This window comes from Rhinoderma darwinii, chromosome 13, assembly GCF_050947455.1.
Source record: "Rhinoderma darwinii isolate aRhiDar2 chromosome 13, aRhiDar2.hap1, whole genome shotgun sequence".
NCBI lineage: Eukaryota > Metazoa > Chordata > Amphibia > Anura > Rhinodermatidae > Rhinoderma > Rhinoderma darwinii.
Genome location: NC_134699.1, coordinates 198,442 through 224,968, shown reverse-complemented (window position 1 = coordinate 224,968; position 26,527 = coordinate 198,442). Strand labels below are relative to the sequence as shown.

The 26,527-nt window shown below is 51.6% G+C and overlaps 1 protein-coding gene across 3 annotated transcripts in view; it reads left to right on the top strand.

Annotated features, from left to right (window-relative positions):
• ARFGEF2 (ARF guanine nucleotide exchange factor 2) overlaps nucleotides 1–26,527 on the top strand; it is a 50,330-nt gene that overhangs the window by 5,099 nt on the left and 18,704 nt on the right. Inside the window, exons 2-24 of one of the 3 annotated variants that reach the window (XM_075846176.1) lie at nucleotides 4,547–4,577; nucleotides 4,657–4,780; nucleotides 4,982–5,128; nucleotides 5,389–5,568; nucleotides 6,152–6,323; nucleotides 9,001–9,156; nucleotides 9,272–9,399; nucleotides 9,526–9,659; nucleotides 13,430–13,664; nucleotides 13,748–13,847; nucleotides 14,547–14,686; nucleotides 15,592–15,700; nucleotides 15,811–16,009; nucleotides 16,096–16,207; nucleotides 16,981–17,186; nucleotides 17,286–17,370; nucleotides 17,453–17,624; nucleotides 20,476–20,627; nucleotides 20,699–20,827; nucleotides 23,141–23,299; nucleotides 23,375–23,516; nucleotides 23,593–23,692; nucleotides 26,423–26,463. In XM_075846176.1, the coding sequence (XP_075702291.1) occupies nucleotides 4,547–4,577; nucleotides 4,657–4,780; nucleotides 4,982–5,128; nucleotides 5,389–5,568; nucleotides 6,152–6,323; nucleotides 9,001–9,156; nucleotides 9,272–9,399; nucleotides 9,526–9,659; nucleotides 13,430–13,664; nucleotides 13,748–13,847; nucleotides 14,547–14,686; nucleotides 15,592–15,700; nucleotides 15,811–16,009; nucleotides 16,096–16,207; nucleotides 16,981–17,186; nucleotides 17,286–17,370; nucleotides 17,453–17,624; nucleotides 20,476–20,627; nucleotides 20,699–20,827; nucleotides 23,141–23,299; nucleotides 23,375–23,516; nucleotides 23,593–23,692; nucleotides 26,423–26,463 (3,153 nt within the window). Of the gene's footprint in view, nucleotides 1–4,546; nucleotides 4,578–4,656; nucleotides 4,781–4,981; nucleotides 5,129–5,388; nucleotides 5,569–6,151; nucleotides 6,324–9,000; nucleotides 9,163–9,271; nucleotides 9,400–9,525; nucleotides 9,660–13,429; nucleotides 13,665–13,747; nucleotides 13,848–14,546; nucleotides 14,687–15,591; nucleotides 15,701–15,810; nucleotides 16,010–16,095; nucleotides 16,208–16,980; nucleotides 17,187–17,285; nucleotides 17,371–17,452; nucleotides 17,625–20,475; nucleotides 20,628–20,698; nucleotides 20,828–23,140; nucleotides 23,300–23,374; nucleotides 23,517–23,592; nucleotides 23,693–26,422; nucleotides 26,464–26,527 lie in introns of all 3 variants that reach the window. The other 2 variants (XM_075846175.1, XM_075846177.1) reach the window with 2 other exon arrangements.

Here is a 26,527-nt window from a genome sequence, read left to right as displayed (position 1 = left end):
TATCGTGTTGCGGTGGTGGTTCCCCTGTGGTGCGGTGATATCATGTTGTGGTGGTTCCTCTGTGGTTCGGTGGTGTTGGTGGTGGTTCCTCTGTGGTGCGGTGGTGGTTCCTCTCTGGAGCGGTGGTGTTGGTGGTGGTTCCTCTGTGGTGCGGTGGTGGTGGTGGTTCCTCTGTGGTGTGGTGATGTTGTGTTGGTGGTGGTTCCTCTGTGGTGCGGTGGTGGTTCCTCTGTGGTGCGGTGGTGGTTCCTCTGTGGTGCGGTGGTGGTTCCTCTGTGGTGCGGTGGTGGTTCCTCTGTGGTGCGGTGGTGTTGGTGGTGGTTCCTCTGTGGTGCGGTGATATTGTGTTGCGGTGGTGGTTCCTCTGTGGTGCGGTGATATTGTGTTGCGGTGGTGGTTCCTCTGTGGTGCGGTGATATCGTGTTGTGGTGTTGGTGGTGGTTCCTCTGTGGTGCGGTGATATCGTGTTGTGGTGGTGGTTCCTCTGTGGTGTGGTGATATCGTGTTGCGGTGGTGGTTCCTCTGTGGTGTGGTGATGTTGTGTTGCGGTGTTGGTTCCCCTGTGGTGCGGTGATATCGTGTTGCGGTGTTGGTGGTGGTTCCTCTGTGGTGCGGTGATATTGTGTTGCGGTGTTGGTTCCCCTGTGGTGTGGTGATATTGTGTTGCGGTGGTGGTTCCTCTGTGGTGTGGTGATAATGTGTTGCGGTGTTGGTTCCCCTGTAGTGTGGTGATATTGTGTTGCGGTGGTGGTTCCTCTGTGGTGTGGTGATATTGTGTTGCAGTGGTGGTTCCTCTGTGGTGTGGTGATATTGTGTTGCGGTGGTGGTTCCCCTGTGGTGTGGTGATATCGTGTTGCGGTGGTGGTTCCTCTGTGGTGCGGTGATATCGTGTTGCGGTGTTGGTGGTGGTTCCTCTGTGGTGCGGTGATATTGTGTTGCGGTGTTGGTTCCCCTGTGGTGTGGTGATATTGTGTTGCGGTGGTGGTTCCTCTGTGGTGTGGTGATATTGTGTTGCGGTGGTGGTTCCTCTGTGGTGCGGTGATATCGTGTTGCGGTGTTGGTGGTGGTTCCTCTGTGGTGCGGTGATATCGTGTTGTGGTGGTTCCTCTGTGGTGCGGTGATATCGTGTTGTGGTGGTGGTTCCTCTGTGGTGCGGTGATATCGTGGTGCGGTGGTGGTTCCCCTGTGGTGTGGTGATATTGTGTTGCGGTGTTGGTTCCCCTGTGGTGTGGTGATATCGTGTTGCGGTGGTGGTTCCTCTGTGGTGCGGTGAGATCGTGTTGTGGTGTTGGTGGTGGTTCCTCTGTGGTGCGGTGATATCGTGGTGCGGTGGTGGTGGTGGTTCCTCTGTGGTGTGGTGATATTGTGTTGCGGTGTTGGTTCCCCTGTGGTGTGGTGATATCGTGTTGCGGTGGTGGTGGTGGTTCCTCTGTGGTGCGGTGATATTGTGTTGCGGTGTTGGTTCCCCTGTGGTGTGGTGATATTGTGTTGCGGTGGTGGTTCCTCTGTGGTGTGGTGATATTGTGTTGCGGTGGTGGTTCCTCTGTGGTGTGGTGATATTGTGTTGTGGTGTTGGTGGTGGTTCCCCTGTGGTGTGGTGATATTGTGTTGCGGTGGTGGTTCCTCTGTGGTGTGGTGATATTGTGTTGCGGTGGTGGTTCCCCTGTGGTGTGGTGATATCGTGTTGCGGTGGTGGTTCCTCTGTGGTGCGGTGATATCGTGTTGTGGTGTTGGTGGTGGTTCCCCTGTGGTGTGGTGATATCGTGTTGCGGTGGTGGTTCCTCTGTGGTGCGGTGATATCGTGTTGTGGTGTTGGTGGTGGTTCCTCTGTAGTGCGGTGATATCGTGTTGTGGTGGTGGTTCCTCTGTGGTGCGGTGATATCGTGGTGCGGTGGTGGTTCCTCTGTGGTGCGGCGATATTGTGTTGCGGTGTTGGTTCCCCTGTGGTGTGGTGATATCGTGTTGCGGTGGTGGTTCCTCTGTGGTGCGGTGAGATCGTGTTGCGGTGTTGGTGGTGGTTCCTCTGTGGTGCGGTGATATCGTGTTGCGGTGTTGGTGGTGGTTCCTCTGTGGTGCGGTGATATCGTGTTGCGGTGTTGGTGGTGGTTCCTCTGTGGTGCGGTGGTGTTGGTGGTGGTTCCTCTGGTGCGGTGATATCGTGTTGCGGTGTTGGTTCCCCTGTGGTGTGGTGATATTGTGTTGCGGTGGTGGTTCCTCTGTGGTGCGGTGATATCGTGTTGCGGTGTTGGTTCCCCTGTGGTGTGGTGATATTGTGTTGCGGTGGTGGTTCCTCTGTGGTGCGGTGATATTGTGTTGCGGTGGTGGTTCCTCTGTGGTGTGGTGATATTGTGTTGCGGTGTTGGTGGTGGTTCCTCTGTGGTGCGGTGATATCATGTTGCGGTGTTGGTTCCCCTGTGGTGTGGTGATATCGTGTTGCGGTGGTGGTTCCTCTGTGGTGCGGTGATATCGTGTTGCGGTGGTGGTTCCTCTGTGGTGCGGTGATATCGTGTTGCGGTGGTGGTTCCTCTATGGTACGGTGATATCGTGTTGCGGTGTTGGTGGTGGTTCCTCTGTGGTGCGGTGATATGGTGTTGCGGTGTTGGTTCCCATGTGGTGTGGTGATATTGTGTTGGTGGTGGTTCCTCTGTGGTGCGGTGATATGGTGTTGCGGTGTTGGTTCCCCTGTGGTGTGGTGATATTGTGTTGGTGGTGGTTCCTCTGTGGTGTGGTGATATCGTGTTGCGGTGTTGGTTCCCCTGTGGTGTGGTGATATTGTGTTGCGGTGGTGGTTCCCCTGTGGTGATATCGTGTTGCGGTGTTGGTGGTGGTTCCTCTGTGGTGTGGTGATATTGTGTTGGTGTTGGTTCCCCTGTGGTGCGGTGATATTGTGTTGTGGTGTTGGTTCTCCTGTGGTGTGGTGATATCGTGTTGCGGTGTTGGTTCCTCTGTGGTGCGGTGATATCGTGTTGCGGTGGTGGTTCCTCTGTGGTGTGGTGATATTGTGTTGTGGTGTTGGTTCCCCTGTGGTGTGGTGATATCGTGTTGCGGTGTTGGTGGTGGTTCCTCTGTGGTGCGGTGATATTGTGTTGTGGTGTTGGTTCCCCTGTGGTGTGGTGATATCGTGGTGCGGTGGTGGTGGTGGTTCCTCTGTGGTGTGGTGATATTGTGTTGCGGTGTTGGTTCCCCTGTGGTGTGGTGATATCGTGTTGCGGTGTTGGTGGTGGTTCCTCTGTGGTGCGGTGATATCGTGTTGTGGTGTTGGTTCTCCTATGGTGTGGTGATATCGTGTTGCGGTGTTGGTGGTGGTTCCTCTGTGGTGCGGTGATATGGTGTTGGTTCCCCTGTGGTGTGGTGATATTGTGTTGGTGGTGGTTCCTCTGTGGTGCGGTGATATTGTGTTGCGGTGGTGGTTCCCCTGTGGTGTGGTGATATTGTGTTGCGGTGTTGGTTCCCCTGTGGTGTGGTGATATTGTGTTGCGGTGGTGGTTCCCCTGTGGTGTGGTGATATCGTGTTGCGTTGTTGGTGGTGGTTCCTCTGTGGTGCGGTGATATCGTGTTGCGGTGTTGGTTCCCCTGTGGTGTGGTGATATTGTGTTGCGGTGGTGGTTCCTCTGTGGTGCGGTGATATCGTGTTGTGGTGTTGGTTCTCCTGTGGTGTGGTGATATCGTGTTGCGGTGTTGGTGGTGGTTCCTCTGTGGTGCGGTGATGTTGTGTTGCGGTGTTGGTTCCCCTGTGGTGTGGTGATATTGTGTTGCGGTGGTGGTTCCCCTGTGGTGTGGTGATATCGTGTTGCGGTGTTGGTGGTTCCCCTGTGGTGTGGTGATATTGTGTTGCGGTGGTGGTTCCTCTGTGGTGCGGTGATATCGTGTTGCGGTGTTGGTTCCTCTGTGGTGCAGTGATATGGTGTTGCGGTGTTGGTGGTGGTTCCTCTGTGGTGCGGTGATATGGTGTTGTGGTGGTTCCTCTGTGGTGCGGTGATATGGTGTTGCGGTGTTGGTGGTGGTTCCTCTATGGTGCGGTGATATCGTGTTGCGGTGTTGGTTCCTCTGTGGTGCAGTGATATGGTGTTGCGGTGTTGGTGGTGGTTCCTCTGTGGTGCGGTGATATGGTGTTGTGGTGGTTCCTCTGTGGTGCGGTGATATGGTGTTGCGGTGTTGGTGGTGGTTCCTCTGTGGTGCGGTGATATCGTGTTGCGGTGGTGGTTCCTCTGTGGTGCGGTGATATGGTGTTGCGGTGTGGGGCTTTGTCCTGCAGAGTAGCGGCCGCTCATGTGTTTGGCCCCTGGCTGTAGTTGCCTCCGTTGAGGATAGTCGGTGCACTGTATGTGACTCTGTAGTGAGCGGATTGAGGTGTCCTGGGGTGGAGGACACGTGTGGCTGTATAATGTCTCCTCTTCCCCCGGGGTGCAGCACGGCTGTGTCACGGACTGTATATAGATTTGGGTCAGGGTTCGGCTTCCTTGTGACTTTCTCCGTTACGGCATGAGGTCAGGTCTGCGTCCATGTTGCTCCTGTTAACCGTCTCTTGTGTTATTCTGTTTTGCAGATGAAATTAAAGCTGAACTGTCTCAGCAGAAGTAAGTGCCATGACCGCGCAGCGTCTCCCACCTTTATCAGGAACCAAACCTCTTAACATTTTCTTTCCTTTCGTTTTAGGGATGGATCCGCTCCACCCTCCAAACCTAAATTCATTGAAGCTGACAAGTATTTCCTCCCATTTGAGTTGGCTTGTCAGTTAAAGTCCCCTCGAGTGGTCAGCACCTCCCTGGACTGCTTGCAGGTACCCGTCATTTCTGATTGTGACATTGTCTGGGGGGGGTAACAAAACAAGAGGACAGGGGGACCTTCTGTTATGGACGTGGGACTACAGGTAGCAGCCTGGCGGGGGCACGGGTCACACCCCTGTGCTAGGTCGGCGGTGGGACGGATGCTTTCCTGTTGTGTGTGTGACACGTCCGTCTATTCATTCATTTTTTTGCAGAAATTAATTGCATACGGTCATATTACTGGCAACGCTCCAGATAAAGGCATTGCTGGGAAACGCCTCATCGATCGCATAGTGGACACCATCTGCAATTGTTTCCTGGGCCCCCAGACAGATGAGGGGGTGCAGCTCCAGATAATTAAGGTGAGACTCTCAAAACGGTCAGGTTGCGGCTCTCAGGGCTTTTAATAGAATGAAAGCAGCGACTGGATTGGTTGCTTTGGTGCCACTTTTGTCCGTTTTGATGGATCCCCCGCAGTGAGTGATCTGTGTTTTGAGGTGGGGTCTTTTTCTAACCTTGTTATCCAGTGGCTGCAGCAGATACTGGAGGGCTGGGAATCGTGATCTGGGCTGATGAAGGATGACATTGCACTTGGTAACGATTGTTGTTGCTTCTTGTCCAGGCTCTCCTGACTATTGTCACCTCTCCGTATGTTGAGATACACGAGGCCACCGTCCTCCAGACTGTGCGAACATGTTACAACATCTACCTGGCCAGCAAAAATTTGGTGAACCAGACCACGGCCAAGGCCACGCTGACTCAGATGCTGAACGTCATCTTCACCCGCATGGAAGCTCAGGCAGTAAGAGGGGGACGAGCTCCGAAACCTGCAGAATATCTATTCATGGATGTCTGGGGGGGCCACACAATGTAGTATTACATGCTGTCCTTTCCCATGAATTCTCTCTCCTCTTTAGCTGGTAGATGGGGGTTCTGAGCAGAAGACCACCCCCCTTATATGAAGAGGTTGTCTGGGGGGACATGACCTGTACTGGATTTCTTCTAGACTATGTGAAAGCTTTGTAATAATTCTTCAGTGGGTGATCCGGCGTCTGGGGGAGGTGGGGCTGACCCTATATCTGCGGTCACTCACTAATAGAATTTGAACTTGTGGTGGGGGCTGTTGGGTTAGACGGTCACGTTCTGGTCACGGGTTTACAGGGGGTGTCTTTCTTTCACGCCGTTCACCTTGCAGTCTTGTATTTTCTTTGGGTTTCCCATTATTTCAGACCCGTGACAGTGGCCGAGGTTTCTCTGCTCTTGTCGTGATCTGGTTGGGTTCTCAGTCGTCCATTGTGGACGAGTCTTCACAACCGCGCATTGTATTCATTCTATCGTTTTCTTGGAAAGTTTGGGAGTTCCCGATTTATTTGATGTTTTCTCAGGTCCAAGAACATCGAGATTATACAAAGCAGCCACAGCTTCAGTCTCCTGCAGCTCACAGACTAATAAGTTCTCCTTTTACTGCATCGAGGAGAGGCAGCAATGCTCAGAGCGCTCCACCCACACCCACGAGTGGCAGCGTCACCAATGGCAGCCGGCACAGAGATGACGGAGGTGAGAATAATCTGCACTCTTATGTGTTTAAGGTCTGTTCCACTAGAGCCAGAAAAGCCTTTCTTTTTTTTCTACCCCCCCCCCACAAAAAAATGAATACAAATGATATCATACATTAAAGAGGCTGTCACCAGATTCTCACACCCCTGTCTCCTATTGCATGTGATCGGCGCTGCAATGTAGAGAACAGGAAACGTTTTTAAAACGTTCATTTTTGGCCAAGTTAGGAGCTATTTATTATATATATGCAAATGAGCTTTGAAATGGACAATTGGGCGTTTTTTTTTCGTTATGTCCAACTGGGCGTGTATTGTGTTTTTAACTGCCCGTGTTTACGTGTATGACGCTGACCAATCAGTGACCAGTCAGCGTCATACACTCCTCTCCATTTACACAGCAGTGATGTGCAGCCGCATACACAGAGATTAACGTTAATCAAGTGTCCTGATAATGAATACACATGAAATCCAGCCTGGACGTGACGTTTAATCACAATCCTGACCCTTCTGACTGTTTTCTGTGAGATTCCCGCAAGCCACGCGTAATCTCGCGAGATTACGGAGGTAAACGAGATTTCGTTTCCCTTGCTGGAAATCTCAAAGAATTTCCACCAGCCAATAAAAAATGCTTTCTCGGCTTGTCAGTAAAGAAGTAGAGAAGAAGCATTTATTCAGAAACCCAACGTGTAGTGTGGGCTACACAGGAGAACCAGCAGATGAAGAGCGAGCCTGCATACAGCAATACTTACATACAGCGGGGAGCTCTCCCCTCTCCTGCACCTCCTCTCGCTGTGTGTAAGTTGCTTGCTCACCCTCTTCTTCGGTTATATAGGACTGGGCTCTCCTGCACCTCCTGTGTGTACGCTTCTGGCTTTCCCTCTTCTTCCGTTATGTAGGGCTGGGCTCTTCCTTCTCCTGCACGTCCTGTGTGTACGCTTCTGGCTTTCCCTCTTCTTCAGTTATATAGGGCTGCGCTCTCCCCTCTCCTGCTTATCCATTCGTCTTATGTAAGCTGAGGCTCTCACTCTTCTTCAGGTATATAGGGCTGCGCTCTCCCCTCTCCTGCTCATCCTCTCGCTGTGTGTAAGCTGCTGGCTCTCCCTCTTCTTCAGGTATATAAGGCTGGGCTCTCCCCTCTCTTGCTCATCCTCTCGCTGTGTGTAAGCTGCCGGCTCTCCCTCTTCTTCAGGTATATAGGGCTGGGCTCTCCCCTCTCTTGCTCATCCTCTCGCTGTGTGTAAGCTGCCGGCTCTCACTCTTCTTCAGGTATATAGGGCTGGGCTCTCCCCTCTCTTGCTCATCCTCTCGCTGTGTGTAAGCTGCTGGCTCTCACTCATCTTCAGGTATATAGGGCTGGGCTCTCCCCTCTCTTGCTCATCCTCTCGCTGTGTGTAAGCTGCCGGCTCTCCCTCTTCTTCAGGTATATAGGGCTGGGCTCTCCCCTCTCTTGCTCATCCTCTCGCTGTGTGTAAGCTGCTGGCTCTCACTCATCTTCAGGTATATAGGGCTGGGCTCTCCCCTCTCTTGCTCATCCTCTCGCTGTGTGTAAGCTGCTGGCTCTCACTCTTCTTCAGGTATATAGGGCTGGGCTCTCCCCTCTCTTGCTCATCCTCTCGCTGTGTGTAAGCTGCCGGCTCTCCCTCTTCTTCAGGTATATAGGGCTGGGCTCTCCCCTCTCTTGCTCATCATCTCGCTGTGTGTAAGCTGCCGGCTCTCCCTCTTCTTCAGGTATATAGGGCTGGGCTCTCCCCTCTCTTGCTCATCCTCTCGCTGTGTGTAAGCTGCTGGCTCTCACTCTTCTTCAGGTATATAGGGCTGGGCTCTCCCCTCTCTTGCTCATCCTCTCGCTGTGTGTAAGCTGCCGGCTCTCCCTCTTCTTCAGGTATATAGGGCTGGGCTCTCCCCTCTCTTGCTCATCCTCTCGCTGTGTGTAAGCTGCTGGCTCTCCCTCTTCTTCAGGTATATAGGGCTGGGCTCTCCCCTCTCTTGCTCATCCTCTCGCTGTGTGTAAGCTGCCGGCTCTCCCTCTTCTTCAGGTATATAGGGCTGGGCTCTCCCCTCTCTTGCTCATCCTCTCGCTGTGTGTAAGCTGCCGGCTCTCCCTCTTCAGGTATATAGGGCTGGGCTCTCCCTCTAAAATGACATGTAATGTGGGGCATTTGTAAAGTTTCTCCTGAAGAGGAGGCAAAGGCCGTGAAACAGAACGAGCTACCTCTACAAGCTATGACAGGGGGAGGGGCTGTAACAGAAAGGACACACCCCCTGAGCTGCCATCCTGAAGAAAATCTAGAAGAGCAATGAAAGGGGAGATCTCCGGATCCATGTAAGATACAGGGCTGGCGCTGTCTTTGTTAGAAAGAGATCGTCATCAGTTCAGGCATAATCTAGGCTGCGTCCTATTTTTCCATTTTGTCACAGTACTTATAAATATTCTAAAGCTGTATAATAGACTTTATTTGAATTTCTTATCATTACAAGATGTTTGCTTGCTGTCAGTGGATGAAAACATTCTTGTTTCCATTCACAAGCTGCAAATCCATTTATGCCTAGTCCTGTTCACACAGGTGAGAAGTGGCTACAATTGTATCCAGTCTAGGCAATTCTATAGGAGATATTCTGAGTGTATATTGTGTAAGATATTGACGGCTGCAATCATGAAGTGGATTTTTTTCATTTAGCTTTAAAAGAGGCGCCAGCGCAGGTGGAGGAGTTGCCAGCGCAGGTGGAGGAGTTGCCAGCGCAGGTGGAGGAGTTGCCAGCGCAGGTGGAGGAGTTGCCAGCGCAGGTGGAGGAGTTGCCAGCGCAGGTGGACGGGGAGCAGGAACCATTTGAAGGTAAAGGTATGAGGGTCGTTAATATCTTTCCGCTGCTGTATTGTCTGCATAGAAGAGATAAACCACGCAGATGATGGATTACGGTTTGTCTGATCTTTTTTTCTTCTTTTCACAGAGCCTGAAGAGAAAGTTCCAGAATGTGTTCCCTGTGACTCTGAAGCCGCTAATCTCCCACCACCTGAGAACAGCCACACAAACGGAATAGCAGATGACGGTCAGTCGGTGTCGTCCATGGATAATCTGGTACGGTGATGTCTGACCACCTTGCAGCGCAGCACATGATGTTGGGTGGATCTGCCCTGTGCCGGCTCGCGTTGGCTTGGCGTCTAGGACTCAGTGTAATGTGATGAATGTTTGTCTACCATCCAGGATTCGGATTCCTTTCCCGGCCAACATTCTGGTGCTAGATTCACCCATGTCCTGCAGAAAGATGCTTTTCTGGTATTTCGCTCACTTTGTAAACTGTCCATGAAGCCCCTGGGGGACGGACCTCCAGACCCTAAGTAAGTGCACGGCTGGCCAGGCTTGATCCTGTGTCCCATAGCGTGCTCCTGGGTTCGTTCTATGCTTTATATGAATGGTTTTTAGTAGACAAGTTTCATGTAGACGCATGTGAATAGTGGGAGAGTCCGTGTCCTGTATGACGCATCGTGTCTGTGTCGCCTGTCAGCAGCTGTCGCATGTCCTGTATGACGCATCGTGTCTATGTCGCCTGTCGGCAGCTGTCACATGTCTATACGTTGTGTCGCCTGTCAGCAGCTGTCACGTCTATACGTTCTCTCTGTGTCGCCTGTCAGCAGCTGTCACATGTCTATACGTTCTGTCTGTCGCCTGTCAGCAGCTGTCACATGTCTATACGTTCTGTCTGTCGCCTGTCAGCAGCTGTCACATGTCTATACGTTCTGTCTGTGTCGCCTGTCAGCAGCTGTCACATGTCTATACGTTCTGTCTGTGTCGCCTGTCAGCAGCTGTCACATGTCTATACGTTCTGTCTGTGTCGCCTGTCAGCAGCTGTCACATGTCTATACGTTCTGTCTGTCGCCTGTCAGCAGCTGTCACATGTCTATACGTTCTGTCTGTCGCCTGTCAGCAGCTGTCACATGTCTATACGTTCTGTCTGTGTCGCCTGTCAGCAGCTGTCACATGTCTATACATTCTGTCTGTCGCCTGTCAGCAGCTGTCTCATGTCCCGTATGACGCATCGTGTCTGTGTCGCCTGTCAGCAGCTGTCACATGTCCATACGTTCTGTCTGTGTCGCCTGTCAGCATCTGTCACATGTCTATACGTTCTGTCTGTCGCCTGTCTGTCGCCTGTCAGCAGCTGTCACATGTCTATACGTTCTGTCTGTCGCCTGTCAGCAGCTGTCACATGTCTATACATTCTGTCTGTCGCCTGTCAGCAGCTGTCACATGTCTATACATTCTGTCTGTCGCCTGTCAGCAGCTGTCACATGTCCTGTATGACGCATCGTGTCTGTCGCCTGTCAGCAGCTGTCACATGTCCTGTATGACGCATCGTGTCTGTGTCGCCTGTCAGCAGCTGTTGCATGTCTATACGTTCTGTCTGTGTCGCCTGTCAGCAGCTGTCACATGTCTATACATTCTGTCTGTGTCGCCTGTCGGCAGCTGTCGCATGTCTATACATTCTGTCTGTGTCGCCTATCAGCAGCTGTCACATGTCTATACATTCTGTCTGTGTCGCCTATCAGCAGCTGTCACATGTCTATACGGTCTGTCTGTCGCCTGTCAGCAGCTGTCACATGTCCTGTATAACGCATCGTGTCTGTGTCGCCTGTCAGCAGCTGTCACATGTCCTGTATGACGCATCGTGTCTGTGTCGCCTGTCAGCAGCTGTCACATGTCTGTACGTTCTGTCTGTGTCGCCTGTCAGCAGCTGTCACATGTCCTGTATGACGCATCGTGTCTGTGTCGCCTGTCAGCAGCTGTCGCATGTCTATACGTTCTGTCTGTGTCGCCTGTCAGCAGCTGTCACATGTCCCGTATGACGCATCGTGTCTGTGTCGCCTGTCAGCAGCTGTCACATGTCTATACGTTCTGTCTGTCGCCTGTCAGAAGCTGTCACATGTCTATACGTTCTGTCTGTCGCCTGTCAGCAGCTGTCACATGTCTATACGTTCTGTCTGTCGCCTGTCAGCAGCTGTCACATGTCTATACGTTCTGTCTGTCGCCTGTCAGCAGCTGTCGCATGTCTATACGTTCTGTCTGTGTCGCCTGTCAGCAGCTGTCACATGTCTATACATTCTGTCTGTCTCGCCTGTCAGCAGCTGTCACATGTCTATACATTGTCTGTCGCCTGTCAGCAGCTGTCAAATGTCCTGTATGACGCATCGTGTCTGTCGCCTGTCAGCAGCTGTCACATGTCCTGTATGACGCATCGTGTCTGTCGCCTGTCAGCAGCTGTCACATGTCCTGTATGACGCATCGTGTCTGTGTCGCCTGTCAGCAGCTGTTGCATGTCTATACGTTCTGTCTGTGTCGCCTGTCAGCAGCTGTCACATGTCTATACATTCTGTCTGTGTCGCCTATCAGCAGCTGTCACATGTCTATACATTCTGTCTGTGTCGCCTGTCGGCAGCTGTCGCATGTCTATACATTCTGTCTGTGTCGCCTATCAGCAGCTGTCACATGTCTCTACATTCTGTCTGTGTCGCCTATCAGCAGCTGTCACATGTCTATACGGTCTGTCTGTCGCCTGTCAGCAGCTGTCACATGTCCTGTATAACGCATCGTGTCTGTGTCGCCTGTCAGCAGCTGTCACATGTCCTGTATGATGCATCGTGTCTGTGTCGCCTGTCAGCAGCTGTCACATGTCTGTACGTTCTGTCTGTGTCGCCTGTCAGCAGCTGTCACATGTCCTGTATGACGCATCGTGTCTGTGTCGCCTGTCAGCAGCTGTCGCATGTCTATACGTTCTGTCTGTGTCGCCTGTCAGCAGCTGTCACATGTCCTGTATGACGCATCGTGTCTGTGTCGCCTGTCAGCAGCTGTCACATGTCTATACGTTCTGTCTGTTTCGCCTGTCAGCAGCTGTCACATGTCCTGTATGACGCATCGTGTCTGTGTCGCCTGTCAGCAGCTGTCGCATGTCTATACGTTCTGTCTGTGTCGCCTTTCAGCAGCTGTCACATGTCTATACATTCTGTCTGTGTCGCCTGTCAGCAGCTGTCACATGTCTATACATTCTGTCTGTGTCGCCTGTCGGCAGCTGTCACATGTCTATACATTCTGTCTGTCGCCTGTCAGCAGCTGTCACATGTCTATACGTTCTGTCTGTGTCGCCTGTCAGCAGCTGTCACATGTCCTGTATGACGCATCGTGTCTGTGTCGCCTGTCAGCAGCTGTCACATGTCTATACGTTCTGTCTGTGTCGCCTGTCAGCAGCTGTCACATGTCCTGTATGACGCATCGTGTCTGTGTCGCCTGTCAGCAGCTGTCGCATGTCTATACATTCTGTCTGTGTCGCCTGTCAGCAGCTGTCACATGTCTATACGTTCTGTCTGTGTCGCCTGTAAGCAGCTGTCACATGTCTATACGTTCTGTCTGTCGCCTGTCAGCAGCTGTCACATGTCTATACGTTCTGTCTGTGTCGCCTGTCAGCAGCTGTCACGTGTCTATACGTTCTGTCTGTGTCGCCTGTCAGCAGCTGTCACGTGTCTATACGTTCTGTCTGTGTCGCCTGTCAGCAGCTGTCACGTGTCTATACGTTCTGTCTGTGTCGCCTGTCAGCAGCTGTCACGTGTCTATACGTTCTGTGTCGCCTGTCAGCAGCTGTCACGTGTCTATACGTTCTGTCTGTGTCGCCTGTCAGCAGCTGTCACGTGTCTATACGTTCTGTGTCGCCTGTCAGCAGCTGTCACGTGTCTATACGTTCTGTCTGTGTCGCCTGTCAGCAGCTGTCACGTGTCTATACGTTCTGTCTGTGTCGCCTGTCAGCAGCTGTCACATGTCTATACGTTCTGTCTGTGTCGCCTGTCAGCAGCTGTCACATGTCTATACGTTCTGTCTGTGTCGCCTGTCAGCAGCTGTCACATGTCTATACGTTCTGTCTGTGTCGCCTGTCAGCAGCTGTCACATGTCTATACGTTCTGTCTGTGTCGCCTGTCAGCAGCTGTCACATGTCTGTACCTTCTGTCTGTTCTATGGCCCCCACTAACACGCATCTTGTTGACCCCCTGTATTGTATTATAGTCCATTTATCTTATGTAATGACTGTGTGACTTAGAGAATGAACCTATGACTCCTTCTTTTGCAGGTCCCATGAGCTCCGCTCTAAGATCCTCTCCCTCCAGCTCCTGCTGTCAGTATTGCAGAATGCCGGCCCCGTCTTTAGGACCCATGAAATGTTTATCAATGCAATCAAGCAATACCTCTGTGTAGCCTTATCGAAAAATGGGGTGTCCTCCGTACCCGACGTCTTTGAACTTTCCTTGGCCATATTCCTCAGCCTTCTGTCCAATTTCAAGATGCATCTAAAAATGCAGGTGGAGGTAAGCGGCAGCGCAAGGTACGGTCCCGGCCAGCCGTGGGGGATTCTGTCATCTGTCTTTGATTCTTCTTTTCTCTTTGTAAGGTGTTTTTCAAAGAAATATTTTTAAATATATTAGAGACTTCATCAAGTTCATTTGAGCACAAGTGGATGGTAATACAGACTCTGACCAGAATTTGCGCAGGTAAGAGGTAGATGGTGGTCATCGCCCTGCGGATACGATGGATCTAAATGGAATTAGATCCGATGGTCCTTGCACTATCCCTGAATTAGTGATCTCTTCTCTCCACCTGCATCACTGGGGGTGGGGGAGGACGTACTCATGAGGTGGGGCCGGGGCGGGACGTACCCATGAGGTGGGGCCGGGGCGGGACGTACCCATGAGGTGGGGCCGGGGCGGGACGTACCCATGAGGTGGGGCCGGGGCGGGACGTACCCATGAGGTGGGGCCGGGGCGGGACGTACCCATGAGGTGGGGCCGGGGCGGGACGTACCCATGAGGTGGGGCCGGGGCGGGACGTACCCATGAGGTGGGGCCGGGGCGGGACGTACCCATGAGGTGGGGCCGGGGCGGGACGTACCCATGAGGTGGGGCCGGGGCGGGACGTACCCATGAGGTGGGGCCGGGGCGGGACGTACCCATGAGGTGGGGCCGGGGCGGGACGTACCCATGAGGTGGGGCCGGGGCGGGACGTACCCATGAGGTGGGGCCGGGGCGGGACGTACTCATGAGGTGGGGCCGGGGCGGGACGTACCCATGAGGTGGGGCCGGGGCGGGACGTACTCATGAGGTGGGGCCGGGGCGGGACCCCTGAGATCCGCCTACACCCCAGGGTGATGTCTTCAGAGCCAGTGTGTCCATTAATGGGTCTTTCTGCTTCAGATGCTCAGTGCGTGGTGGACATTTACGTGAACTACGACTGTGACTTAAATGCTGCAAATATATTTGAACGACTTGTAAACGATTTGTCTAAAATCGCTCAGGGAAGGAGTGGCCATGAACTCGGAATGACCCCATTACAGGTGAGCATGCGGGTGGGGGGTTTGTTTATGGGAACTCCAGGGGGCAGGGGTCATGCAGCAGAGCCCACCCGCTCTACCTCTGTCTGGCGGTGAAGATGATGATGATCTCATTATTATACGCTATTCTCATGGTGCGGTACCCTGGCAAAAGCAGTCATTCACCCGCAACATGTGACTCCACCTTTAGTGTGATCCGCACGATGTACTATTGGTATATATCAGGGTCTGCTATAGTAACGCTGCAGCACAGGACCAGGCTTCATTTACTGGTTTTATGTCCGATTAAAGGGCCAGTACCCCTCGCAGTCCACAGTGTGTAATAGTGCTGGAGCGTTAGAAGAGCAGTCGCGTATATAGATATAAAGGTTCTCTGCACTGAAGATGTGACATAAAGTAGTGATCATGGGGGAGGGGAGGGGGTCTGCACTTCCTGTCACTCTTCACATTAAGGGACACGACAGTAAAGGTCCTTTTACACAGACTAATTATTGGGCAAACGCTAGTTCATCAGCTGATCCGCTCATAAATGCTGCAAGAAATATTATCATTGTCGGCAGAACATCTATGTGCCCCCGACGTGATGGGGGGGGTCACACATGTCCCAATACTTCACTGATTACAGCTCCTTGTGAAAGGAGTAAACGAGCGCTGATCAACGACCCATGTCAGGCCGTGTAAGGGGACCCTAAGCCACCTCTGCCCGGAATGGCTGATAACAGGGAGCACTAGAGTGTATTCACCTGCACGACGAGGAGACAGACTGCAGGTGTAGGATCCTGTCGAATATTCTAGACTGGAGGCTCTGGGCAGGAGGGGTGGGGTCTCCGCTGTGACGTGTGTTCAGTGTCGGGGGGAGGACTGGGCCTTGATATTTGATTGTTTGGGGTTGTTTTTGTCCTCGGCAGGAGCTCAGTCTCAGGAAGAAAGGTTTAGACTGCCTGGTGTCCATACTGAAATGTATGGTGGAGTGGAGCAAGGACCTCTATGTCAACCCCAACCACCTGTCCAACCTAGGTGAGATGCCTGTCCTGACCCCAGGGGTGGACGCACCGTGAGGACTTGCCCCCCTCATTGTCGTCCCGGTGGAAGATTCTTCACTGATTTTGTAAATTGTTTTATTACAGGTCAAGAGAAATCATCTGATTTTGAGGGTGGAGAAAATAATAAAACCCCAGAAATCCTGGGGCACCGGAGCAGCCCGAGCTCCCTGGACTCCACAGCCTCCTCCGGCATCGGGAGCGCCCAGTCCTCCGTCCCGGATGACCCTGAACAGTTTGAAGTGATCAAACAGCAGAAGGAGATCATAGAGCATGGGATCGAGCTGTGAGTGGACGCCGCTGACCCCTGCAGGTGTATCATGTGTAACGCGCCCATCCCCCATACTGAGCACGTTGTTTCATTATTAACAGATTCAACAAGAAACCAAAAAGAGGAGTGCAGTATCTGCAGGAGCAGGGCATGCTGGGAGCGACCCCGCAGGACATCGCGCAGTTCCTGCACCAGGAAGATCGACTTGATTTTGTATGTGGCGTTTCTGTTTCTTTCATTCGAGGAGTTAAGAAATGGTGTCGTCGGTAAAGAGGTTCAGCAACTACACCTGGGGGGTCATGTAGAATAGCGGTCCCCCAGCATTGAGGAGGGGGCCGTTCACTGTACGTTGTATGATTAGAGCTGATCTTTAGGAGACATTTCCCACCTTCTCAGGACCCCGTGTATACAGAGGCTCGTGGGGGTTACTGCACTTTGCTCCCACGTCAAATCCGATCCCACAGACATGAATGGTCTGCTGTGGTCAACGGCTGTCTAAAATGGAGAACGCTGCAGCCCCTCCAATCCCGGCTCTACGCCATCACTATTATAGGCAGAGCTTCTTAGGCCCAGTTCACACCATGCAGATTTGCTGCAGATTTTGCATGCATTGTTTTACGTGAAAACCAGAATTGGATGTAGGCGAGCCGACCTGTAAGGCCTACCTAGGGACAATGGCCAATCCTTCCGTTGCTGGCTTTGTAAACTCTGCAGCGAATCTGCAACATGTGAACAGGCCTCAAATTACAAAATGACATGATACACAATGTCGTGGCAGATCACAAGGTCAGCGGTTTCCATTGGACGGTGGGTCCAGGTCATGGCTGTCACTTCTCTCCATTCTTAATCCATCCTATTGATTTCAATAAAAAACTAAATGTGCCGGATGCCTGAGGGGCGACGCGGACTCAGGACTGCCCTTCATGTCAGGCTGGTTGTCAGTAGGGCGCGCAGACTGATCGGGCTCTCTCTCTTTTCTGATTTAGACGATGATTGGGGAGTTTCTGGGAGAAAACAACCGCTTCAATCGGGAGGTGATGTACGCGTACGTGGACCAGCTGGACTTCTGCGACAAGGACTTTGTGTCTGCGCTGCGCCTCTTCCTGGAAGGCTTCCGTCTGCCGGGAGAGGCCCAGAAAATTGACCGACTCATGGAGAAATTTGCAGCAAGATACCTGGAGTGTAATCAGGGGTAGAGTCTCATGAATGTACAGAAGACACAGTTACGTGCTGTACTGCTGTGAGAGCTCTGCTGCTGTTCGGCACTTTCATGCACGTTTTCTCCTTGCAGGCAGACGCTGTTCGCCAGTGCTGACACGGCCTATGTCCTGGCCTATTCCATTATAATGCTGACCACAGATCTGCACAGTCCCCAGGTGAGGTTCATGTGCAGGACTCTGTGGACGCCGTGTCACTGGTTTGACCACTGAGCTGACAATCGTTTGTTTACTGTTACAGGTGAAGAATAAAATGACGAAGGAGCAATATATTAAAATGAACCGAGGTATAAACGATAGCAAGGACCTGCCAGAGGAATATCTCTCTGCCATTTTTGATAAGATTGAAGATAAGAAGATTGCGATGAAGGAGACAAAGGAACATACGATAGCAAACAAATCTACCAAACCAAGTTAGTGATTAATACATATATCCGTAACAGGGGGCGGAGCTGTGACAACCTCGGTCATGTCTGATCACATGTAATTATATTCTATATCAGTGATGTCAGTAACAGGGGGCGGGGCTGTGACAACCTCTCTCACATGATATACAGGCTGGTTGTCAGTAGTGATGGATGAATAGCTGTGACTGTATATAAGATGTGTGGATCTCATGTCTGATCACAGTGTAATTATATTATATATCAGTGATGTCAGTAACAGGGGGCGGGGCTGTGACAACCTCTCACACATGATATACAGGCTGGTTGTCAGTAGTAATAGATGAATAGCTGTTACTGTATATAAGATGTGCGGATCTCATGTCTGATCACAGTGTAATTATATTATATATCAGTGATGTCAGTAACAGGGGGCGGGGCTGTGACAACCTCTCACACATGATATACAGGCCGGTTGTCAGTAGTAATAGATGAATAGCTGTGACTGTATATAAGATGTGTGGATCTCATGTCTGATCACATGTAATTATATTATATATCAGTGATGTCAGTAACAGGGGGCGGGGCTGTGACAACCTCTCACACATGATATACAGGCTGGTTGTCAGTAGTAATAGATGAATAGCTGTTACTGTATATAAGATGTGCGGATCTCATGTCTGATCACAGTGTAATTATATTATATATCAGTGATGTCAGTAACAGGGGGCGGGGCTGTGACAACCTCTCACACATGATATACAGGCTGGTTGTCAGTAGTAATAGATGAATAGCTGTGACTGTATATAAGATGTGTGGATCTCATGTCTGATCACATGTAATTATATTATATATCAGTGATGTCAGTAACAGGGGGCGGGGCTGTGACAACCTCTCACACATGATGTACAGGCTGGTTGTCAGTAGTAATAGATGAATAGCTGTGACTGTATATAAGATGTGTGGATCTCATGTCTGATCACATGTAATTATATTATATATCAGTGATGTCAGTAACAGGGGGTGGGGCTGTGACAACCTCTCACACATGGTATACAGGCTGGTTGTCAGTAGTAATAGATGAATAGCTGTTACTGTATATAAGATGTGTGGATCTCATGTCTGATCACATGTAATTATATTATATATCAGTGATGTCAGTAACAGGGGGCGGGGCTGTGACAACCTCTCACACATGATATACAGGCTGGTTGTCAGTAGTAATAGATGAATAGCTGTTACTGTGTATAAGATGTGTGGATCTCATGTCTGATCACAATGTAATTATATATCAGTGATGTCAGTAACAGGGGGCGGGGCTGTGACAACCTCTCATGATATACAGGCCGGTTGTCAGTAGTAATAGATGAATATCTGTTACTGTATATAAGATGTGTGGATCTCATGTCTGATCACAGTGTAATTATATTATATATCAGTGATGTCAGTAACAGGGGGCGGGGCTGTGACAACCTCTCACACATGATGTACCGGCTGGTTGTCAGTAGTAATAGATGAATAGCTGTTACTGTATATAAGATGTGCGGATCTCATGTCTGATCACAGTGTAATTATATTATATATCAGTGATGTCAGTAACAGGGGGCGGGGCTGTGACAACCTCTCACACATGATATACGGGCTGGTTGTCAGTAGTAATAGATGAATAGCTGTTACTGTATATAAGATGTGTGGATCTCATGTCTGATCACATGTAATTATATTATATATCAGTGATGTCAGTAACAGGGGGCGGGGCTGTGACAACCTCTCACACATGATATACAGGCTGGTTGTCAGTAGTAATAGATGAATAGCTGTTACTGTATATAAGATGTGTGGATCTCATGTCTGATCACAGTGTAATTATATTATATATCAGTGATGTCAGTAACAGGGGGCGGGGCTGTGACAACCTCTCACACATGATATACAGGCTGGTTGTCAGTAGTAATAGATGAATAGCTGTGACTGTATATAAGATGTGTGGATCTCATGTCTGATCACAGTGTAATTATATTATATATCAGTGATGTCAGTAACAGGGGGCGGGGCTGTGACAACCTCTCACACATGATATACAGGCTGGTTGTCAGTAGTAATAGATGAATAGCTGTGACTGTATATAAGATGTGTGGATCTCATGTCTGATCACAGTGTAATTATACTATATATCAGTGATGTCAGTAACAGGGGGCGGGGCTGTGACAACCTCTCACACATGATATACAGGCTGGTTGTCAGTAGTAATAGATGAATAGCTGTGACTGTATATAAGATGTGTGGATCTCATGTCTGATCACAATGTAATTATATTATATATCAGTGATGTCAGTAACAGGGGGCGGAGCTGTGACAACCTCTCACACATGATATACAGGCTGGTTGTCAGTAGTAATAGATGAATAGCTGTGACTGTATATAAGATGTGTGGATCTCATGTCTGATCACAGTGTAATTATATTATATATCAGTGATGTCAGTAACAGGGGGCAGGGCTGTGACAACCTCTCACACATGATATACAGGCTGGTTGTCAGTAGTAATAGATGAATAGCTGTGACTGTATATAAGATGTGTGGATCTCATGTCTGATCACAGTGTAATTATATTATATATCAGTGATGTCAGTAACAGGGGGCGGGGCTGTGACAACCTCTCACACATGATATACAGGCTGGTTGTCAGTAGTAATAGATGAATAGCTGTTACTGTATATAAGATGTGTGGATCTCATGTCTGATCACAGTGTAATTATATTATATATCAGTGATGTCAGTAACGGGGCGGGGCTGTGACAACCTCTCACATATATGGGGGTGGGGCTGTGATTGGGATCACGATGACGTCACTTTGCCCCGTTGTCTGTGTTGATGCTCAGGTGTGGCTAGTGAGAAGGAGCGTCGGTTGTTATATAACATGGAAATGGAACAGATGGCAAAAACCGCCAAGGCTCTTATGGAAGCTGTGAGCCATGCCAAGGCGCCATTCACCAGTGCCACCCACCTGGAGCATGTGCGGCCCATGTTTAAGGTAAGTGGGTGTCCTGAGTGAGTGCTGAGCAGGGGGAGACTTCTCGGCCTGATCTGTGGGTGTCTCTACAGCTGGTGTGGACCCCCCTCCTGGCTGCGTACAGCATCGGCCTCCAGGACTGCGATGATAATGAGGTGACTAATCTGTGTCTGGAGGGCATCCGCTGTGCCATCAGGATCTCCTGTATCTTTGGCATGCAGGTCAGTATTGATGCCCCCTCTCCAGTCTCTGGTTCTCTTCTCATGTACGCGGTTCAGTTGTGGCCGGGCTCTGTGCGCTGCCTGGTGGCTGTCGGTATTGATGCCCCCTCTCCAGTCTCTGGTTCTCTTCTCATGTACGCGTTTCAGTTGTGGCCGGGCTCTGTGCGCTGATGGTGGCTGTCGGTATTGATGCCCCCTCTCCAGTCTCTGGTTCTCTTCTCATGTACGCGGTTCAGTTGTGGCCGGGCTCTGTGCGCTGATGGTGGCTGTCGGTATTGATGCCCCCTCTCCAGTCTCTGGTTCTCTTCTCATGTACGCGGTTCAGTTGTGGCCGGGCTCTGTGCGCTGCCTGGTGGCTGTCGGTATTGATGCCCCCTCTCCAGTCTCTGGTTCTCTTCTCATGTACGCGGTTCAGTTGTGGCCGGGCTCTGTGCGCTGCCTGGTGGCTGTCGGTATTGATGCCCCCTCTCCAGTCTCTGGTTCTCTTCTCATGTACGCGGTTCAGTTGTGGCCGGGCTCTGTGCGCTGCCTGGTGGCTGTCGGTATTGATGCCCCCTCTCCAGTCTCTGGTTCTCTTCTCATGTACGCGGTTCAGTTGTGGCCGGGCTCTGTGCGCTGCCTGGTGGCTGTCGGTATTGATGCCCCCTCTCCAGTCTCTGGTTCTCTTCTCATGTACGCGGTTCAGTTGTGGCCGGGCTCTGTGCGCTGCCTGGTGGCTGTCGGTATTGATGCCCCCTCTCCAGTCTCTGGTTCTCTTCTCATGTACGCGGTTCAGTTGTGGCCGGGCTCTGTGCGCTGCCTGGTGGCTGTCGGTATTGATGCCCCCTCTCCAGTCTCTGGTTCTCTTCTCATGTACGCGGTTCAGTTGTGGCCGGGCTCTGTGCGCTGCCTGGTGGCTGTCGGTATTGATGCCCCCTCTCCAGTCTCTGGTTCTCTTCTCCTGTACGCGGTTCAGTTGTGGCCGGGCTCTGTGCGCTGCCTGGTGGCTGTCGGTATTGATGCCCCCTCTCCAGTCTCTGGTTCTCTTCTCATGTACGCGGTTCAGTTGTGGCCGGGCTCTGTGCGCTGCCTGGTGGCTGTCGGTATTGATGCCCCCTCTCCAGTCTCTGGTTCTCTTCTCCTGTACGCGGTTCAGTTGTGGCCGGGCTCTGTGCGCTGCCTGGTGGCTGTCGGTATTGATGCCCCCTCTCCAGTCTCTGGTTCTCTTCTCATGTACGCGGTTCAGTTGTGGCCGGGCTCTGTGCGCTGCCTGGTGGCTGTCGGTATTGATGCCCCCTCTCCAGTCTCTGGTTCTCTTCTCCTGTACGCGGTTCAGTTGTGGCCGGGCTCTGTGCGCTGCCTGGTGGCTGTCGGTATTGATGCCCCCTCTCCAGTCTCTGGTTCTCTTCTCATGTACGCGGTTCAGTTGTGGCCGGGCTCTGTGCGCTGCCTGGTGGCTGTCAGTGTTGATGCCCCCTCTCCAGTCTCTGGTTCTCTTCTCCTGTACGCGGTTCAGTTGTGGCCGGGCTCTGTGCGCTGCCTGGTGGTTGTCGGTATTGATGCCCCCTCTCCAGTCTCTGGTTCTCTTCTCATGTACGCGGTTCAGTTGTGGCCGGGCTCTGTGCGCTGCCTGGTGGCTGTCGGTATTGATGCCCCCTCTCCAGTCTCTGGTTCTCTTCTCCTGTACGCGGTTCAGTTGTGGCCGGGCTCTGTGCGCTGCCTGGTGGCTGTCGGTATTGATGCCCCCTCTCCAGTCTCTGGTTCTCTTCTCATGTACGCGGTTCAGTTGTGGCCGGGCTCTGTGCGCTGCCTGGTGGCTGTCAGTGTTGATGACCCCTCTCCAGTCTCTGGTTCTCTTCTCCTGTACGCGGTTCAGTTGTGGCCGGGCTCTGTGCGCTGCCTGGTGGTTGTCGGTATTGATGCCCCCTCTCCAGTCTCTGGTTCTCTTCTCATGTACGCGGTTCAGTTGTGGCCGGGCTCTGTGCGCTGCCTGGTGGCTGTCAGTGTTGATGACCCCTCTCCAGTCTCTGGTTCTCTTCTCCTGTACGCGGTTCAGTTGTGGCCGGGCTCTGTGCGCTGCCTGGTGGTTGTCGGTATTGATGCCCCCTCTCCAGTCTCTGGTTCTCTTCTCATGTACGCGGTTCAGTTGTGGCCGGGCTCTGTGCGCTGCCTGGTGGCTGTCGGTATTGATGCCCCCTCTCCAGTCTCTGGTTCTCTTCTCATGTACGCGGTTCAGTTGTGGCCGGGCTCTGTGCGCTGCCTGGTGGCTGTCGGTGGGCAGCCAGTACTGGACCGTTCATCAGTAACTGACTTTCTTACCTTTTCTCCGGGAAGCTGGAAAGAGATGCGTATGTCCAGGCCCTGGCTCGCTTCTCTCTGCTGACCGCCAGCTCCAGCATCACGGAAATGAAGCAGAAGAACATCGATACCATCAAGACTCTCATCACCGTGGCCCACACTGATGGCAACTACCTGGGCAACTCCTGGCATGAGGTACGTGGTGCCCCCTGAAGCCCTCACCGCTCTGCCCCTCTGTATACTTGTGTTCAGAGACGTCCTGTGTCGTAGGTTCTGAAGTGCATCAGTCAGTTAGAACTGGCCCAGCTCATTGGTACGGGAGTCAAGACGCGCTACATCTCAGGAAGTGGCCGGGACCGGGACGGCGTTGTCAGGAGCTCCACCAGCGGAGGCGAGGAGTCCATGGGCCTCGGTGAGTTTCTTTCTAGGGTCCCGGCTGGGGTTGGGGGTCCTGACGTTCTGTCATTCTCATACTTGCTCTTCTGCAGGCACATTGGTCAGCGGAGGGGTTGACAGGAAACAAATGGCCAGCATCCAGGAGTCTGTCGGAGAGACCAGCTCACAGAGCGTTGTTGTTGCAGTAGATCGGTGAGGATATATAATGATCAGTGGTCAGGCTGCAGCTCACAGAGCGGTGGTGTCGTTACTGTAGATCGGTGAGGATATATAATGATCAGTGGTCAGGCTGCAGCTCACAGAGCGTTGTTGTTGCAGTAGATCGGTGAGGATATATAATGATCAGTGGTCAGGCTGCAGCTCACAGAGCGGTGGTGTCGTTACTCTAGATCGGTGAGGATATATAATGATCAGTGGTCAGGCTGCAGCTCACAGAGCGGTGGTGTCGTTACTGTAGATCGGTGAGGATATATAATGATCAGTGGTCAGGCTGCAGCTCACAGAGCGTTGGTGTCGTTACTGTAGATCGGTGAGGATATATAATGATCAGTGGTCCGGCTGCAGCTCACAGAGCGGTGGTGTCGTTACTGTAGATCGGTGAGGATATATAATGATCAGTGGTCAGGCTGCAGCTCACAGAGCGGTGGTGTCGTTACTCTAGATCGGTGAGGATATATAATGATCAGTGGTCAGGCTGCAGCTCACAGAGCGGTGGTGTCGTTACTGTAGATCGGTGAGGATATATAATGATCAGTGGTCAGGCTGCAGCTCACAGAGCGTTGGTGTCGTTACTGTAGATCGGTGAGGATATATAATGATCAGTGGTCCGGCTGCAGCTCACAGAGCGGTGGTGTCGTTACTGTAGATCGGTGAGGATATATAATGATCAGTGGTCAGGCTGCAGCTCACAGAGCGTTGTTGTTGCAGTAGATCGGTGAGGATATATAATGATCAGTGGTCCGGCTGCAGCTCACAGAGCGGTGGTGTCGTTACTGTAGATCGGTGAGGATATATAATGATCAGTGGTCAGGCTGCAGCTCACAGAGCGGTGGTGTCGTTACTGTAGATCGGTGAGGATATATAATTATCAGTGGTCCGGCTGCAGCTCACAGAGCGGTGGTGTCGTTACTGTAGATCGGTGAGGATATATAATGATCAGTGGTCCGGCTGCAGCTCACAGAGCGGTGGTGTCGTTACTGTAGATCGGTGAGGATATATAATGATCAGTGGTCAGGCTGCAGCTCACAGAGCGTTGTTGTTGCAGTAGATCGGTGAGGATATATAATGATCAGTGGTTCGGCTGCAGCTCACAGAGCGGTGGTGTCGTTACTGTAGATCGGTGAGGATATATAATGATCAGTGGTCAGGCTGCAGCTCACAGAGCGGTGGTGTCGTTACTGTAGATCGGTGAGGATATATAATGATCAGTGGTCCGGCTGCAGCTCACAGAGCGGTGGTGTCGTTACTGTAGATCGGTGAGGATATATAATGATCAGTGGTCCGGCTGCAGCTCATAGAGCGTTGGTGTCGTTACTGTAGATCGGTGAGGATATATAATGATCAGTGGTCAGGCTGCAGCTCACAGAGCGTTGTTGTTACAGTAGATCGGTGAGGATATATAATGATCAGTGGTCAGGCTGCAGCTCACAGAACGGTGGTGTCGTTACTGTAGATCGGTGAGGATATATAATGATCAGTGGTCAGGCTGCAGCTCACAGAGCGTTGTTGTTACAGTAGATCGGTGAGGATATATAATGATCAGTGGTCAGGCTGCAGCTCACAGAGCGGTGGTGTCGTTACTGTAGATCGGTGAGGATATATAATGATCAGTGGTCCGGCTGCAGCTCACAGAGCGGTGGTGTCGTTACTGTAGATCGGTGAGGATATATAATGATCAGTGGTCCGGCTGCAGCTCACAGAGCGGTGGTGTCGTTACTGTAGATCGGTGAGGATATATAATGATCAGTGGTCAGGCTGCAGCTCACAGAGCGTTGTTGTTGCAGTAGATCGGTGAGGATATATAATGATCAGTGGTCCGGCTGCAGCTCACAGAGCGGTGGTGTCGTTACTGTAGATCGGTGAGGATATATAATGATCAGTGGTCCGGCTGCAGCTCACAGAGCGGTGGTGTCGTTACTGTAGATCGGTGAGGATATATAATGATCAGTGGTCAGGCTGCAGCTCACAGAGCGGTGGTGTCGTTACTGTAGATCGGTGAGGATATATAATGATCAGTGGTCCGGCTGCAGCTCACAGAGCAGTGGTGTCGTTACTGTAGATCGGTGAGGATATATAATGATCAGTGGTCCGGCTGCAGCTCAGAGCGGTGGTGTTGTTGCAGTAGATCGGTGAGGATATATAATGATCAGTGGTCCGGCTGCAGCTCAGAGCGGTGGTGTTGTTACTGTAGATCGGTGAGGATATATAATGATCAGTGGTCAGGCTGCAGCTCACAGAGCGGTGGTGTCGTTACTGTAGATCGGTGAGGATATATAATGATCAGTGGTCAGGCTGCAGCTCAGAGCGGTGGTGTTGTTACTGTAGATCGGTGAGGATATATAATGATCAGTGGTCAGGCTGCAGCTCACAGAGCGGTGGTGTCGTTACTGTAGATCGGTGAGGATATATAATGATCAGTGGTCAGGCTGCAGCTCACAGAGCGGTGGTGTTGTTACTGTAGATCGGTGAGGATATATAATGATCAGTGGTCCGGCTGCAGCTCAGAGCGGTGGTGTTGTTACTGTAGATCGGTGAGGATATATAATGATCAGTGGTCAGGCTTTTATGGGTTAGCCGGGGTCTATTTATGGGAAGCCTTAGTCGCTCCGGGCTGCTGGTTTGCGGATCTGTGGGATGATCGGTTGTATAATTATTGGACTATGCGCTGGGTTTCTGTAGCCTTAACAGGATTTCTTTGTACAGGATCTTCACCGGCTCCACGCGTCTGGATGGATACGCTATAGGTAGGTGCGACTCCTACGTGTGAAGCTCCTGGGGTCCGGCTCGGTTGGCGGTCACTTCCCTCCT